Source organism: Nelumbo lutea, chromosome 6 (genome assembly GCF_056320005.1).
Source record: "Nelumbo lutea isolate HS-2025 chromosome 6, American lotus-T2T, whole genome shotgun sequence".
Taxonomy (NCBI): domain Eukaryota; kingdom Viridiplantae; phylum Streptophyta; class Magnoliopsida; order Proteales; family Nelumbonaceae; genus Nelumbo; species Nelumbo lutea.
Genome location: NC_142689.1, coordinates 24938007 through 24953089, shown reverse-complemented (window position 1 = coordinate 24953089; position 15083 = coordinate 24938007). Strand labels below are relative to the sequence as shown.

Here is a 15083-nt window from a genome sequence, read left to right as displayed (position 1 = left end):
TCTCAAGGTATTAAGGCTCCCAGGATGTATTAACCAATAGACTTAAAGAATAAAGGATATAAATTGGGAAAAAAAAGATGAACCATAAGACAAAATGGGGTTAATAGTGGGAAAATATTAAAGCAAGATGGATGAAGAAGAAGAACTGACCTGAGCAAAATGCAAATGATAATCTTGCAGTTTACTGTCACACCAAATGCTCGTTGACATAAAAACAGCATCGACCAAACTTATATTCATTTTACAGCCAGTGATTCCAATTGAGCAGATCAGGCTATTCATATATGCCCCTTCCATTGCATTATCATCCTGAATTGATAGAACTTTCTGCATCTCTAGAATTGCATATTCCAACAGAATGGACTCACCTGTTTCAACAAACTTCAGGGGGAAATGCTGTTTAAAATATGAAATTTTCCAGTCCAAAATTTCCCTAAAATCTGAAAAATTCTTTTTCTTAATCTAATATAGTTTTACAATTATATGAAATAAACAAGTATAGAAGAACCACAGTACAAAGGTCAAACAGTTACTTACAATCTAATACTTCAATAGCTCAGATCTGAACTTTGATAATAGTTAAACAATTGATAAGGAATTTGACAGGAAACTTTAAGGGGGTGAAGTGGTCTTAAAACAGCCTAGCAGATGCTCTGTCCGGACAAGGTGTTCACAGAAAGCAACTATTTTGGGGTTCTGCCCTCTTGGGGGAATACGTGTGTGTGGTGGTTGTTGGGCATGCTAGATAGTTTTGATCTACCAAGTTAGGAGGCATTTCATTGTATAAATTCATATAATAAATCATTCTACTTCTTTTATAACATATCATTACAAACAATAAAAGTTTAAGCTCCTGATAAAAAACAGATCAAATCTATAGAATTATAAAAGAATGAAGTGGAAACACGAGCAAATGAAGTTAATCATCAGTACAACACCAATTAGGTTATCTTTTCTATGAAGCTCAGAATTAGTAACAATCAAAGTAACAAATAATCAAACTATACATATTTTATGTATGCTTAAGTCACTATCATCAAAGCATCAATTAGTCAACTGACCACTCAGTTGAATTGACTAGGTCTACTAATGATCAGTGTTTCCAACCCCTCATTGACCTGGGCAGTTAAACCCTTCAAACCGTCATGCAGCAATAAATCTGGGTCAGGTTAACCACAAACCCAGTAATCAGTCAAAAACCATTGACTCAGGTCGGGTTTGAACCATCAACCCACTTGACAACAGGTAACAAGTTACAAATTACATTATATTTTTTTATTTTTAGCCTTTTAGGTTTAAATTTTTTATTATGACCACTGGTTTTGGGGTTCCTTTTTGCATTATAGATGGTGAAAATGAAAAAAAAAATGGATGCCTAGCCAATCCACACACACAAACATGAAAAAAAAGAAAGAAAAAAAAAAAGGAAGAGGTGCAGAAACTTCTGAAGGACAACTTTTTGCTCAGTGATCAGATCAAGGTTTTTTTATTTTGGGTAATTTTTCGTGATCTGTGCAATTCAAGGCACCTTGGCCCAGTAATTTTGCCAAAAATACATCTTTTTGGCCTCAAATCTCAATTATATATATGCAGAATATAATGACATCATGGGTTGACCCGTTCAACCCATTTTGGAGGACCACTAGAGGAAAATGTTGTATATTGTTTCTGTAGGGCGCATTTTGGAGCAACTATCTTCATACATTCTCTATTTTTTAGTTCACAAATTAATACAATTTTCAAATTACCATCAAAGGGATTAATTCACAAGTACCTAGGACCACAGCCTTATACTCTGTTAGTGGTGTTAGTGAAGGGGTATTTCGGTCTCTGTACTTGTTGAAAATGTTGATGTGTACTGTTATGTTAGATCGAGTGCCTCTTACTTAAAGAAATGCACTTTAAGTTTTTTCCAATAAGATAATAATATAATTACAGGTCTGGCCGAATCTAGGGACAACTTTTTCTCTAATTCGTACCAGTCCTCTCTTTTCTTTCTTCTTTCCTCTCCTACTTCTTGCTGTTTACTTTTCTTTACAGTCAACGAACAAGAAAGAATTCTAGGGCAGGTCGAACTTCAATATGGTATCAGAGCAACATTAAACAAAACAAACTTGCTAGAATTCTGTCTTCTGCGCACTCGAACTAGGGTTTCTCTTGGGTTTCTCAGCTGTGAGTTGGAGACTGAGAAAAGGGGTAAAAAGGAGTGATCGCCCTCTTCCCTTGGAGGTTCCTATGCCTCTGATTGTGTCGTTGGAGATTGGTTGTTGTGGTTTCTAAGCCCTAATTAGGGCTGGTACGTGTAGTGCAGTCTCGGTCCTCGTGTGGTTGACCTTCAGGCGATGAGGTAAAGTTTTTTTATGCATATTTTTCAGCTATGGAATACATGAGAGGTTTAATACAGTTCGTATGATGGGTTTTCAGATCGCAGTATGCTAGGGTTTATTCTGGTTTGTGTGTGATTCTAAGGGCAATAGTGTCTACTTAATGGTGAAACTTCCGGTAGCTATGGATTAGGGTTTGTGGTGTTACAAGTGTGGTTTTCAGCATTTAATATTCATGAAATCAGTGTGCAGACTTCGGTGAGTAGGGTTTGTTGTGTTGTAGTTTTCAGCATTTAATACTGTTGAAATCAGTGTGCAGATTTCAGTGATTAGGGTTTGTGGTGTTGCAGTTCTCAGCATTTATTACTGTTGAAATCAGTGTGCAGATTTCGGTGAATGTCTGTGTGTAGTGTGCAGTGTGTAGTGCTCAGAATTCAGTGATAAGGGAGTTCGGCAATGGCAAATAACAGTGATAGCAAACCAAGTGTCATGATATCTACTGACTACCTGAATGTCCAAATGACCTCCATTAAACTGAATGGAGAGAATTATGTCCCTTGGGCCAAGTCTGTAGAGGTTTTTCTGAAGGCGAAGAAGAAAGTGAAGCACATAAGAGAGGAGAAACCCCCCGCTAATTCTCAGGAGTATGAAGATTGGGAACAGAAAGATGCACAGATCATCACATGGTTGTGCAACAGTATGGAACCCAGAATCAGTGTGAACTTCATGTTTCTTGACACAGCCAAACAGGTGTGGGATCATGCTAAGAAACTGTAATCAGGTCAGGATAATACCACTAGGGTATATCAACTATATCACGAATACTTCAATCTGCAACAAGGAAATCATAGCCTTGAGGAGTACTATGCCAGTGTGAGGAATATTCGTAATGAGTTAAATGTCTATCATCCTCTCACTTCTGATGTCAAAGTTCAACAGCAATAGCGAAAGCAGCTTGATGTGACACGGTTTCTGGTGGGGCTGAAGTCTGAGTATGAACCAGTACGAGCCCAGATACTAGGGGGGTCTACTTTTCCATCTTTAGAGGAGGTGTCTGCTCGTCTTCGGAGGGCTTCCATTGGATCTATGGATTCTAATGTCTAAAATAAATCAGCATTTGCAGTGTCGAGAGGTCGAGGTGGCAGAAGTGGGGCTCGAGGAGCCCAGCCTGGCAGGAGTGGTAGTGGTGGATCTGCACATATCCGTGGTCGTGGTCGTACTGGAGGCAGAGATTAAGGGGGAGCTCGTGGTAGAGGACATGGCTCGGGTCCACGGAAGTGTACTCATTGTGGCTTGGATGGACATACTATTAACTACTGCTATGACTTACATGGTCCTCCCTCGACATGGGCCAACCATGCCATGACTAGAGACACCAGTTTCAGCTCTACACAGGAGAACCGGTCAGCTGACCCGATGCCTTCTACTCCCTCAGATGGTCCAAGCAAGGAGATGGTGAGTGTTCCTTGGGATGAGTATGAAAGGTTTGTTCAATCCAAGTCGCAACAGAACACAGCTACCTTTGCACACTCAGGTATGGCTTGTTTGGCATCCACACCCAACCCCCGGATTATTGACTCTGGAGCCTCTGATCACATGACGGGAACTCCAGGTGTGTTTTCATCTCTCACTCATTGCTAAACATCCCAATCTGTTACCCTTGCTAATGGCTCCACATCATCTATCTGTGGTGTTGGTAATGTTGACCTATACCATGTATCCCTATCCTCTGTTTTATATGTACCTAAGCTTCCACTTAATCTTATGTCTGTTAGTAAGCTGACCAAGTCCCTTAAGCGCTTCATCACATTTTACTCCTCTATGTGTGTTTTTCAGGATCTCAAGACGGGGATGAAGATTGGTGGAGGGCATGAAGCCAATGGACTATATTATCTTGATGGTGGTGGACGAATGTCGACGGCCCTTCAGTCATCCATTTCTCCTCTCCAGTGGCATTGTAGATTTGGTCACCCTTCGTTGAGAGTGTTGTAGTCCTTAATCCCTTCATTGAGTCAACTTTCTATTCTAGATTGTGAGTCGTGTCAATTTGGGAAACACCATCATGTTCCCTTTCGTTCTAGGGTCGATAACCGTGTGTCAAGTCTTTTTTCTTTAATTCATTCAGATGTTTGGGGTCCTTATAAAGTGATATCATATAATGGACACCGATATTTTGTTATTTTTGTTGATGACTATTCAAGAATGACGTGGCTCTATTTAATGAAAGAAATAAGTGAATTATTTGCTATCTTCCAGAAATTTTATGCTGAGATCCGCAATAAATTTGGCGTTCACATCAAAATTTTCCGTTCTGATAATGGACGTGAATACTTGTCTTCATCTTTTCAAAAATACTTGGACCAACATGGCATTATACACCAAACTTCATGTACTTACACTCCGCAACAAAATGGGGTGGCTGAGAGAAAGAACCGCCATCTTGTAGAAACAGCACGCTCCCTCATGCACCACATGAATCTTACCAAAACCTTTTGGAGCGATGCAATGCTCACCTCTTGTTTCTTAATTAATCGGATGCCCACATTTATCCTTGATGATCGTTCTCCTTTTAGTGTCTTATTCCCCAACATGTCTCCGTTTCCGCTTCCTCCTCGGGTATTTGGGTGTGTCTGCTTCATTCATAATCTGGGTCCTGGGACTGACAAGTTAGATGCACGTTCCCTGAAGTGTGTCTTCCTTGGCTATTCCCGAACTCAGAAAGGGTACAAGTATTATCATCCCAGTTCTCGTCGTTCCTTGGTATGTGCTGATGTTACATTCTTCGAGTCTACTCCGTTCTTCGCCGGGTCCAGTGCTACTGCTTCCTCCACATCACCACCTCCTCTTCCTCTTCCTGTGGCTGATCCACCTCCTCTGATTCCAGTCATGCCTACGTCCTTGCCTCCGGTGCCACCGTCTGTTCACCGTCCACCCATCTGTCACGTGTATACACATCGCCCACGTGTATCGGCTACAGCTCCTCCAGCTTCAGCACCGTCAACAGATCCAACTCCAGCTCCGACACCAGCCTTCGACCTAGATCTTCCTATTGCCTTCCGGAAAGTTAAATGTACTTGCACCCTTCACCCTATTTCCAATTTTGTTTCACTTACCCACCTCTCCGCCTCCCATCGCCAATTCATCTTCTTGCTATCCTCCGTGGTTGTTCCTAAGGATGTCCAGGAAGCCCTTACCTCTCCAGAGTGGTGTCGTGCTATGGAAGAAGAGCTCTCTGCTCTGCATCATAATCACACTTGGGACCTCACCGCTCTTCCTCCTGGGAAGCAGGTTGTCGGTTGTAAGTGGGTGTATAGTGTTAAGTACTTGCCAGATGGTCGTGTTGAACGCCTAAAGGCGTGGCTGGTTGCCAAAGGGTACTCCCAAACCTATGGCATTGACTACACAGAGACATTCTCCCTAGTTGCTAAGATAGGGTCGGTTCATGTCGTCATCTCCCTTGCAGCTATGTATGATTGGCCTCTACATCAGCTAGATATCAAAAATGCCTTTTTGCATGGTGATTTGCTCGAGGAGGTCTACATGGAGCAACCAGCAGGGTTTGTTGCTCAGGGGGAGGATGGTAAGGTATGCAGACTTAAAAGGCTATACATGTACTTAAACAATCCCCTCGAGCATGGTTTGGTAGGTTCAGTGAGGTGGTCTAGAAGTTTGGTATGAAACAGTGCCAAATTGACCACTCTTTCTTCAGTTTTGACTGTTCAGCAGGCAAGATAATATTGGTGGTGTATGTGGATGATATCGTTGTGACTGGGAATGATAAAATGGGCATTGACAGATTGAAGGCATTCCTACAGGAACACTTTCAGACAAAAGATCTTGGCAAGTTGAAATACTTTTTGGGCATAGAGGTAGCAAGATCTAAGCATGGCATTAATTTGTGTCAGAGAAAATATGTGTTTGATTTACTGGAAGAAACAGGGTTGTTGGGTACTAAACCGACTGAGACACCTATGGAAACAAATACGAGGCTGAGCAGTGATATAGGTGAAGTATTTGAAGACCCTGGCAGATATCGCCGACTTGTAGGCAAACTAAACTATCTAACCATTACTCGGCCAGATATTTCATTTGCGGCTATTGTGGTGAGTCAGTTCATTTAGAAACCTTTGGTCCCACATTGGAATGCAGTGCTAAGGATTGTGAGGTATCTGAAAGGAGCTCCTGTTCGTGGTTTGTTGTACAAGAGTGGTGGAAAACTGGTAGTAGAAGGGTACACCGATGCTGATTGGGCAGGTTCTATGTCTGATAGACGATCTACCACAGGCTATTGCACCTTTCTGGGGGTAACCTGGTAACGTGAAAAAATAAGAAGCAAACAATTGTGGCAAAAAGCAGTGCAAAAGCAGAATATAGGGCCATGGCACATATTGCTTGTGAATTAGTGTGTCTAAGGAACCTTCTACAGGAGATAGGATATGGCATCAGTAATCCAATGAAACTCTATTGTGACAATCAGGCAGCAGTTTATATCTCTTCCAATCCGGTGTTTCATGAAAGAACCAAGCACATCAAAGTTGACTGTCATTTTGTGAGAGAGAAGGTGCTGAATGGAATGATAGAAACTGCATATGTTAGTACGGGAAACCAGTGGGCAGATTTGTTTACAAAAGGTTTGAGTCGGGGGAGAGTGGACTAAGTAGAAGTTCAGGACTGTTATCAGTCTTGAACTCTAATGGATTTCAGGATCGAAGATAAGAAGAAAGGTAAGAGGAAAGAAAAGGAAGAGGGAGGAGAAGCAATCGAACACAAGGGTTGAAAGGAGGAGCAAAAGATTAATGTTCTGTCGCCGCCACTTTAATTAATATTTATAGGTTATGCTCATTACATGGAAAGGGCAGATCTGCCCTTAGTCTTTACATAACAAATTTAGCAAAAATAAGACTGAAATAAATAACTAAAACAACTAAATGGCCAATAGCTAACCCTAGGCAGACTAGAACATCTTCTACCCTACGAACGCAATGGGACCGTAGTTGTGGGGCCCACATCAGTGTTCTCTACACTCCCCCTCAAGTTGGGAATAAATGTTTATCATTCCCAACTTGGATAGTTCTGCCTCTAGCTTCTTCTATGGTACAGCTTTGGGAGACACACTTCTTGTGATGAGACCCTCTCTCGTACAAAGTGTCGATCAACTTCAATATGTTTAGTCCTTTCATGCTGCACTGGGTTGTGTGCTATATTAATAGCCGCTTGATTATCACAATATAGCATCAGGGGCTTCTCATACTCAATACCCAACTCCTCAAGTAGTGATCTCAACCAAAGAATTTCAGCCACTCCATTAGCCATTGACCTGTACTCAGCTTCAGCATCAGCACTGGATCGAGAGACAACACTCTGTTTCTTACTCCTCCAAGAAACCAGGTTACCTCCCACAAGAGCACAATATCCAGAGGTAGACTTCCACCTTCATGTGGTCATTGTTCTTGAACAGTATACCTCTACCCGGGCATCTCTTCAAGTATGCTAGTATTCTTTCTGCTGCTAGAAGGTGCGTGGTTCTAGGAGAATGCATGTACTGACTGATAACACTAACGGCATAACTGATGTCTGGTCGGGTGAGGCATAGATATAGGAACTTTCCCACTAACCGTTGGAACATAACTTTGTCTTCAAGCAGCTCCCCACTCTCTGCACTAATCCGGTGGTTCTGTTCAATGGGTGTATCTGCAGGTTTGACACCTAGCTTTCCAGTTTCAGCCAATAGATCTAAAACATATTTCCTCTGAGAGACAAAGATCCCCTGTTTAGATCTAGCAACCTCAATACCCAAAAAATACCATAGTGTACCCAGATCTTTCACCTCAAACCCTTGATGAAGGAGTTGTTTGAGGGAATCAATCTCATGGTTGTCATTTCCTATCACCACAATATCATCAACATAAACTGCAAGTAGTGTCAGTGACAACTCCACCCTCTTGATGAACAGTGTATGATCTAACTGGGCCTGTATATAACGGAACTTCCCAAGGGCTAGTCTGAATCTGTCAAACCAAGCTCTAGGTGACTGCTTCAAACCATACAACGCCTTATTGAACCGATAGACCTTCTTACCTGCCTCTGTATCATAGAATCCAGGAGGCAACTGCATATAAACCTCTTCCAGCAAGTCCCCATTCAAGAAGACATTCTTAACATCCATTTGGTACAAAGGCCAAGTGTAACTTGCTGCAAGAGATAATAGAACCCGAACGGTGGTCATCTTCGCCACCGGGGCAAATGTCTCCAAGTAATCTATACCATAAGTTTGAGTGAACCCTTTTGCAACTAGCCGAGCTTTGTACCTCTCAATGGAACCACCCGCATTGTGCTTCACAGTAAATACCCACCTGCATCCAACTGGTTTCTTTCCTTTGGGCAAGTCAACTAACTCCCAGGTATTATTTTTCAATAGGGCATCCATTTTAACTTGCATTGCACTTCTCCACTCCGGGACTGATAGGCTTCTTGCACTGTTCTCGGAATAGGAACATCAGCAACGGAGGTGAAATAGGACCTGTAGGAGGGAGATAGGCGATCATAGGACAAAAACTGGGAGATGCAGTGGGTTGTAGATGTGGTGCAATGTCATTTTCCTTTACAGAGGGCAATGGGAAGGTCAAGGTCATCTACAGAGGGTAAGGTAGCAACAATGGAAGAAGTCTTTGTGGGCCCTGGGACTGTAATATCTGGACTTTGAGCCGCAGAAGAGATTGGAACTGGCTGGGACTGCTGATGACCGGGATCAACTTGCCTGCATCGCCTGTGATAGACTCTCAACTCCCGATCACTTTGACCACCCTTGCTACTACAACCCTCATCACCAACTGGAATAGGTAAGGGAACAGCCCCAAAGGTATTAACCCTGTCCTCACTGCACTCCCCCCGAAGAAAATGACCCAAATCTCCATGCTCACTACTCTCCCCCTGAGGAGAGACCCGAGAATAGTAGGGTGTCTCATCAAAGAAAGGGACATCCATGGATACAAACTTCTTCCCTGAGACAGGATCATAACAACAATAACCCTTTGAGTTTGTGCATAACCAAGAAAGATGCATTTGGAGGCCTTGGGTTCAAACTTGGAGTGATAGGGACCGAGAAGCTAAACAAAACAGGTACAACCAAATGTCTTGAGGGGAATAGTGCACAACTCCTCATTGGGGTATAGAAGGGAAAAAGGAGGTTTCATATCAAGAACCCGAGAAAGAATCCGATTAATAAGATATACCGCCGTAAGGATAGCATCACCCCAGAAGCGAATAGGGAAATTGGAGGTAAACATAATACTTCTAGCCACCTGCAAGATGTGCCTATTCTTCCTCTCTGCAACCCCATTCTGCTGAGGTGTATGAGGGCAACTGCTCTGGTGGATAACCCCATGATTAAGGAGGTACGATGCCAATGGCTTAGCAAAGTATTACTTTGCATTATCAGATCTAAGCACTTTTATCCTGGCATCAAACTGGGTTAGGATCATTTGGTGGAAATTTTGGGTCAGGGCAGGCACCTCATCTCGTGATCGCATAAGATAAACCCAAGAAAACCGGGTGTGGTCATCAACAAATAACAAAAAATACCTGTACCCACCCATAGAAGGAATGTGATATGGCCCCCAAACATTAGTATGCACAATATCAAAAAAACTATTACCCCTTTTATTACTCAATGAATAAGAGTTTCTACAATGTTTAGCAAACTCACAACTTTCACACTTCAACTGAGATGACTTAACAGACTCAAACAAAGTAGGAAACAGACTCTTCAAGGACCAAAAAGATAAATGACCCAATCGGTTATGCCAAAGCATAACCGGACTCACAACCTGAGAAACAAGTAACTTCTTATCCACTGACTCTTCCCGACGAGAACTCTCCCCAAGCAGATAGATCACATTCGTCTCACAGCCAGTCCCAATCACCTTCTTCGTCTCCAGGTCCTGAAAAACACATCGGTCAGGAAAGAAAGTTACTGAGCAATTCAAATGTTTGGTAATACTACTAACGGAAAGGAGGTTAGTATCCAGTTTAGGAACATGCAAGACAGAGGACAAGGATATGGTATCCGACAGTTTGATGTCACCCTTGCCAGAAATAGGGACAAGAGAGCCATCAGCTATAGATACTTTATCCCTACCAGAAGATAAGTGATAAGTAGTAAACAAACAGAGCAAGCTAGTCATATGGTCGGATGCACCTGAATCTATTACCCAACATGGTTCAGTAGTACCTGGAGCAGAGGCATGGTAGGCTGAGGCTCGAGTACCTGAGTGTGCAAAGGCCGATGTGGTCGGAGTTAATGATGACTGCGGTAACTGAGTTGAACTACCAACTTCCTTCTCCAATTGTATTAGAGCAGCCCGAACTGCAGCTAAGGTCTCTAATGGTGTGCCTCTCGTGCCAGATGAGGATGTTGAATCAGTAGTCATGGTCACATGAGCATTACCCCTTTTATTTCTCAACTTTGTCGGGACCAAATGTGGATGCAGCTTCCAACATGTTTCTTTTGTGTGTTTAGGTTTCTTGCAATGCTCACACACCACATCCCTTTTACCTTCCTTCTTTATGTCCCTCTCTGAATCACCCTCTGTTTTGGGTTTGACAGCTACCAAGGCAGGTGTAAGCGGCTGAGGTTGCATCATGACTTTCCTCCTGGTCTCTTCACTGTGCACTAAGGAGTATGCCCGAGAGAGGGTCACACTATCTCTGGTCAAAATCTGTTGCCTCACAATATCATATTCTGAATTCAGTCCTACCAGGAACTCAAACACTCTGTTTGTCTTGATGTGCTTTCTATGTATCTAAGCATCTTTGGGACTCTCCCACTCATGAGTCTCTAAGTGATCAATCTCATGCCATAGGGACTTCAAGGTAGAGAAGTAGACCGACACCGGTTTCTCTCCTTGTTTAAGGGAATTCACCTCACATTTCAACTCATATGCTCTGGCAACATTAAGGGGTTGGGAGTAAGTCTCTTTCATCACATTCCATATCTCCTTGGTTGTCTTTGCCCATAAGTAATTTCGGCTTATATGAGGCTGCATAGAATTACAGAACCATGTCATAACCAAGTAGTTTTCTTGGACCCACTTGGTATACATAGGGTCTCCCTTGGAAGGTTCTGCCACATCTCCCAAGAGATACCCTACTTTGCCCCTTCCCCCAATATCCATCATGGATGATTGGGCCCATTCCAAATAGTTTGATCCATCAAACTTTATGGTTGTAATCTGAAAACCTGTCTCAGAACCACCACCATAACTGTTGTTCCCAAAACTGCCTTCTACCTGATTCTTAAGCTCCATTTCGGTCAAGAACCAGAATTCTCAAAATTATGGTTACTACAGTCAAAACCAGCACTAGGATTCCCAACCAAAGTCACAAAACCAGTATAGAACCAATCTGTACTCATGGTAGATGTGCATGAAACATGTATAAGACTGATCTAAAATCAATAACCACACACAACAGCAACAGTCCGAACTGTTTTCACCCCTTTAGAAGTGTTCAAAACCCCAAAAGAAAACTGAAAAACAGTTTGAAGAGCAATCTGATATGCTGAAGCCAATATGAGGTTCTAATCAGTCCTAAGAGTCGTACGGATAAGGTTTGTATTAGGGTTAATATGAAACCCTAAAACTGATCAATGTTGAGGAGAACTATTAGGGTTTGCCGCAGGGACAAGATCACATGGTTCGGCCTAATACTAGGGTTTGCCACAGGGATAAGACAAAACCCTAGAGAATAGAGAGATAAAACCCTAGAGTGGTTCGGCCACCCTTGCTGGATAGGTCCAACCTATCTTCTCTGATGTTACTTCTCTCAGAAAATAAAAGACTTACAATAGGATGTAGTTCATTGCCTACCAAGGTTACCCGAACCCTAGCCTTCTCTGATTCTTCCTGATCACCAACTCGCTGCAACTGTGGCACTTCTTCAAACAGCTGCTAATCCTCTGGAGATCTCCAAGAATCAGTCTACAAACTCTGCTTTCTCAGCTTCCAGCCTTAGATGGTTCTCATGTGGTCGGCTGGACTAGACTCACATGAGAAGCCCTAGCTCTGATACCAAGTAGAAGTTCAGGACTGTTATCAGTCTTGAACTCTAATGGATTTTAGGATCGAAGATAAGAAGAAAGGTAAGAGGAAAGAAGAGGAAGAGGGAGGAGAAGCAGTCGAACACAAGGGTTGAAAGGAGGAGCAGAAGCTTAATGTTCTGCCGCCACCACTTTAATTAATATTTATAGGTTATGCTCATTACATGGAAAGGACAGATCTGCCCTTAGTCTTTACATAACAAATAGAGCAAAAATAAGACTGAAATAAATAACAACTGAAACAACTAAACGACCAATAGCTAACCCTAGGCAGACTAGAACATCTTCTACCCTACGAACACAGTGGGACTGTAGCTGTGGGGCCCAAATCAGTGTTCTCTACGGACTACATATGTAACAAGCTGGGATTATATGATATATACTCATCAGCTTGAGGGGGAGTGTTAGTGGTGTTAGTGAAGGGGTATTTCGGTCTTTGTACTTGTTGAGAATGTTGATGAGTACTGTTATGTTAGATCGAGTGCCTCTTACTTAAAGAATGGCACTTAAGTCTTTTCCAATAAGTTAATAATATAATAACAGGTCTGGCTGAATCTAGGGATGACTTTTTTCTCTAATTCGTACCAGTCCTCTCTTTTCTTTCTTCTTTCCTCTCCTACTTCTTGCTGTTTACTTTACTTTACAGTCAACGAACAAGACAATTCTAGGGCAGGTCAAACTTCAACATACTCCATGTAACTACGTTCCACTAACAAAAGAGCAGTATCATTTTGTCTTTTGATCAATGGAATGAACAGTATCATGATGTGGACCTTCTATCAACAATAGATCCAGCCCAATCCGCATCTATATAAACCTCAACTTTCATATGATCATTGCTCCTGAATAAAAGTCCTCAACCTGATGTTCCCTACATATCCACTCAATCAATACCTGCAAGTCTCTCTCCACCTTAACCTGGTCATAGCCTCATACCTCAAAGCAAATATCAACAACCAACCTCGACCCCTGCAGTATTGCTGATTCCTCAGCTCTGACAGAGTCCCTCTTCAAGATCAATGGATTTAAGGGGAGAAAGAAAGCCAACAACAATAATAAGAATAACTTCCTATTTTTGCAACTTTAGACACTACCAACCCCACAAAGGCCTCACTATCCAGTGGAACAACTGAAAAGCAATTAAAGTTTAAATGTAACAGCCATCAAAATTTTAATTTGATGAATCATTAAGACGGAGGAAGCAAAATCCTTGCTGCTACTTGCCTTCTAGTGTATGACTAACAACCACCTGTCATCCCTGTTTTCTTTCTAGGAGAGAAAGGGAAGAAAGAGGAGAGGAGAGAAGAGGGAAGAGAAGAGAAGAAAAGAGCAAGAAATCTGTTTGAGAGTCAAAAGTCTTGGCTGGCGGCACCCAGCTTCTTATTTATAATAGCATGAAGTAATTAAAAGAAAAGAAAATTACAAACATGCCAATAGCGGCACACCCTAATAATAAAATAATTAAAACAAGAAAAGAACATGCAGACAGCACCCTAACATCAGAAACAAAGGACTCTAACAACACTCCCCTCTCTAGTTGGGCTGAATATATCTATCATGCCCAACTTGTCACGACTCATTGTGCTACGAGTATGGAAGCCCTTTTGTGAGAACATCAGCTCGTTGCTCCTTGGAGTTGGCATAAGGAGTACAGATTTCTCCCTTTTTCGATTTTTCCCTTATGAAGTGTTTGTCCACTTCAATGTACTTGGTCCTATCGTGTAGGACAGTAACCCCAAGCTCCCCTAGAAGATTCTTCAACCAAAGTACTTCATCCACCCCATGTGCCATCACCCTATATTCCGCTTCAGCACTTGACCTCGCAACTACACTTTGTTATTTATTTCTCCATGTCACTAGGTTTCCTCCCACAAATGTGCAGTACCCACTTGTGGACATTCCATCATCCACAACACCTGCCCAATCAGCATCTATATAGACTTCCATCTTAAAATGATTATATTTACTGAATAGCAAACCTAATCATGGATACTTCTTCACATACCTAAGAATCCTCTTTGTTGCTTCCATGTAGGGGTGTCCACAGTTCGGTTAACCGAACCATGGGCAATTTTTGCAAACCGAACCGGTACCACCGGTTAACCAGTCTGTTGGTTTTGGTTTTTTACCAATTCGGTTCTTTGGTTTTTTTTGTTTATAATATATATTATATAATTATATGTATAGCATTATATTATAAATAATAAATGATATATAATATATTATAAATATTACAAAAATATATAACATATAATATATTAATAAATAGATTATTATAAATATAATATATGTATATATATATAATGAATATATATTTATATACAATATATAGAAAATATGTGACATATATTAAAAATATATATAATATACATATAAATATATATACCGGTTAGTTCAGTTAAACGTCGGTTTTTTTGTAGGTTAACTGAAAACCAAACCAGTCCTTTGGTTTTTCAAAAGTACCAAACCGAAATTGAATCAGTCGGTTCGGTTTTCTCGGTTTGGTTTTTCAATTTTTCTTGGACACCCCTACTTCCATGTGTGGTCGCTCAAGGGAATGCAGGAATTAGCTCAGAACCCCAACTGAATAAGCAATGTCTAGACATGTCATAGACAAATAAAGCAACCATTCCACTAACCTTTGAAATTTAGGGGTGCAAATG

General features: G+C 41.6%; 1 protein-coding gene across 18 annotated transcripts in view; it reads right to left on the bottom strand.

Annotated features, from left to right (window-relative positions):
• The window catches only part of LOC148848014 (DNA topoisomerase 4 subunit B (DUF810)), a 123760-nt gene that overhangs the window by 89353 nt on the left and 19324 nt on the right, over positions 1 to 15083 (bottom strand). For all 18 annotated transcript variants that reach the window (XR_016101428.1, XR_016101426.1, XR_016101423.1 and 15 more), the window contains one exon: positions 151 to 381. Coding sequence is in view for 9 of the 18 variants with exons in the window: in XM_088952498.1 (XP_088808624.1) it covers positions 151 to 381 (231 nt within the window). In the remaining 9 variants the exon portion in view is untranslated. The remainder of the gene's footprint in view (positions 1 to 150; positions 382 to 15083) is intronic.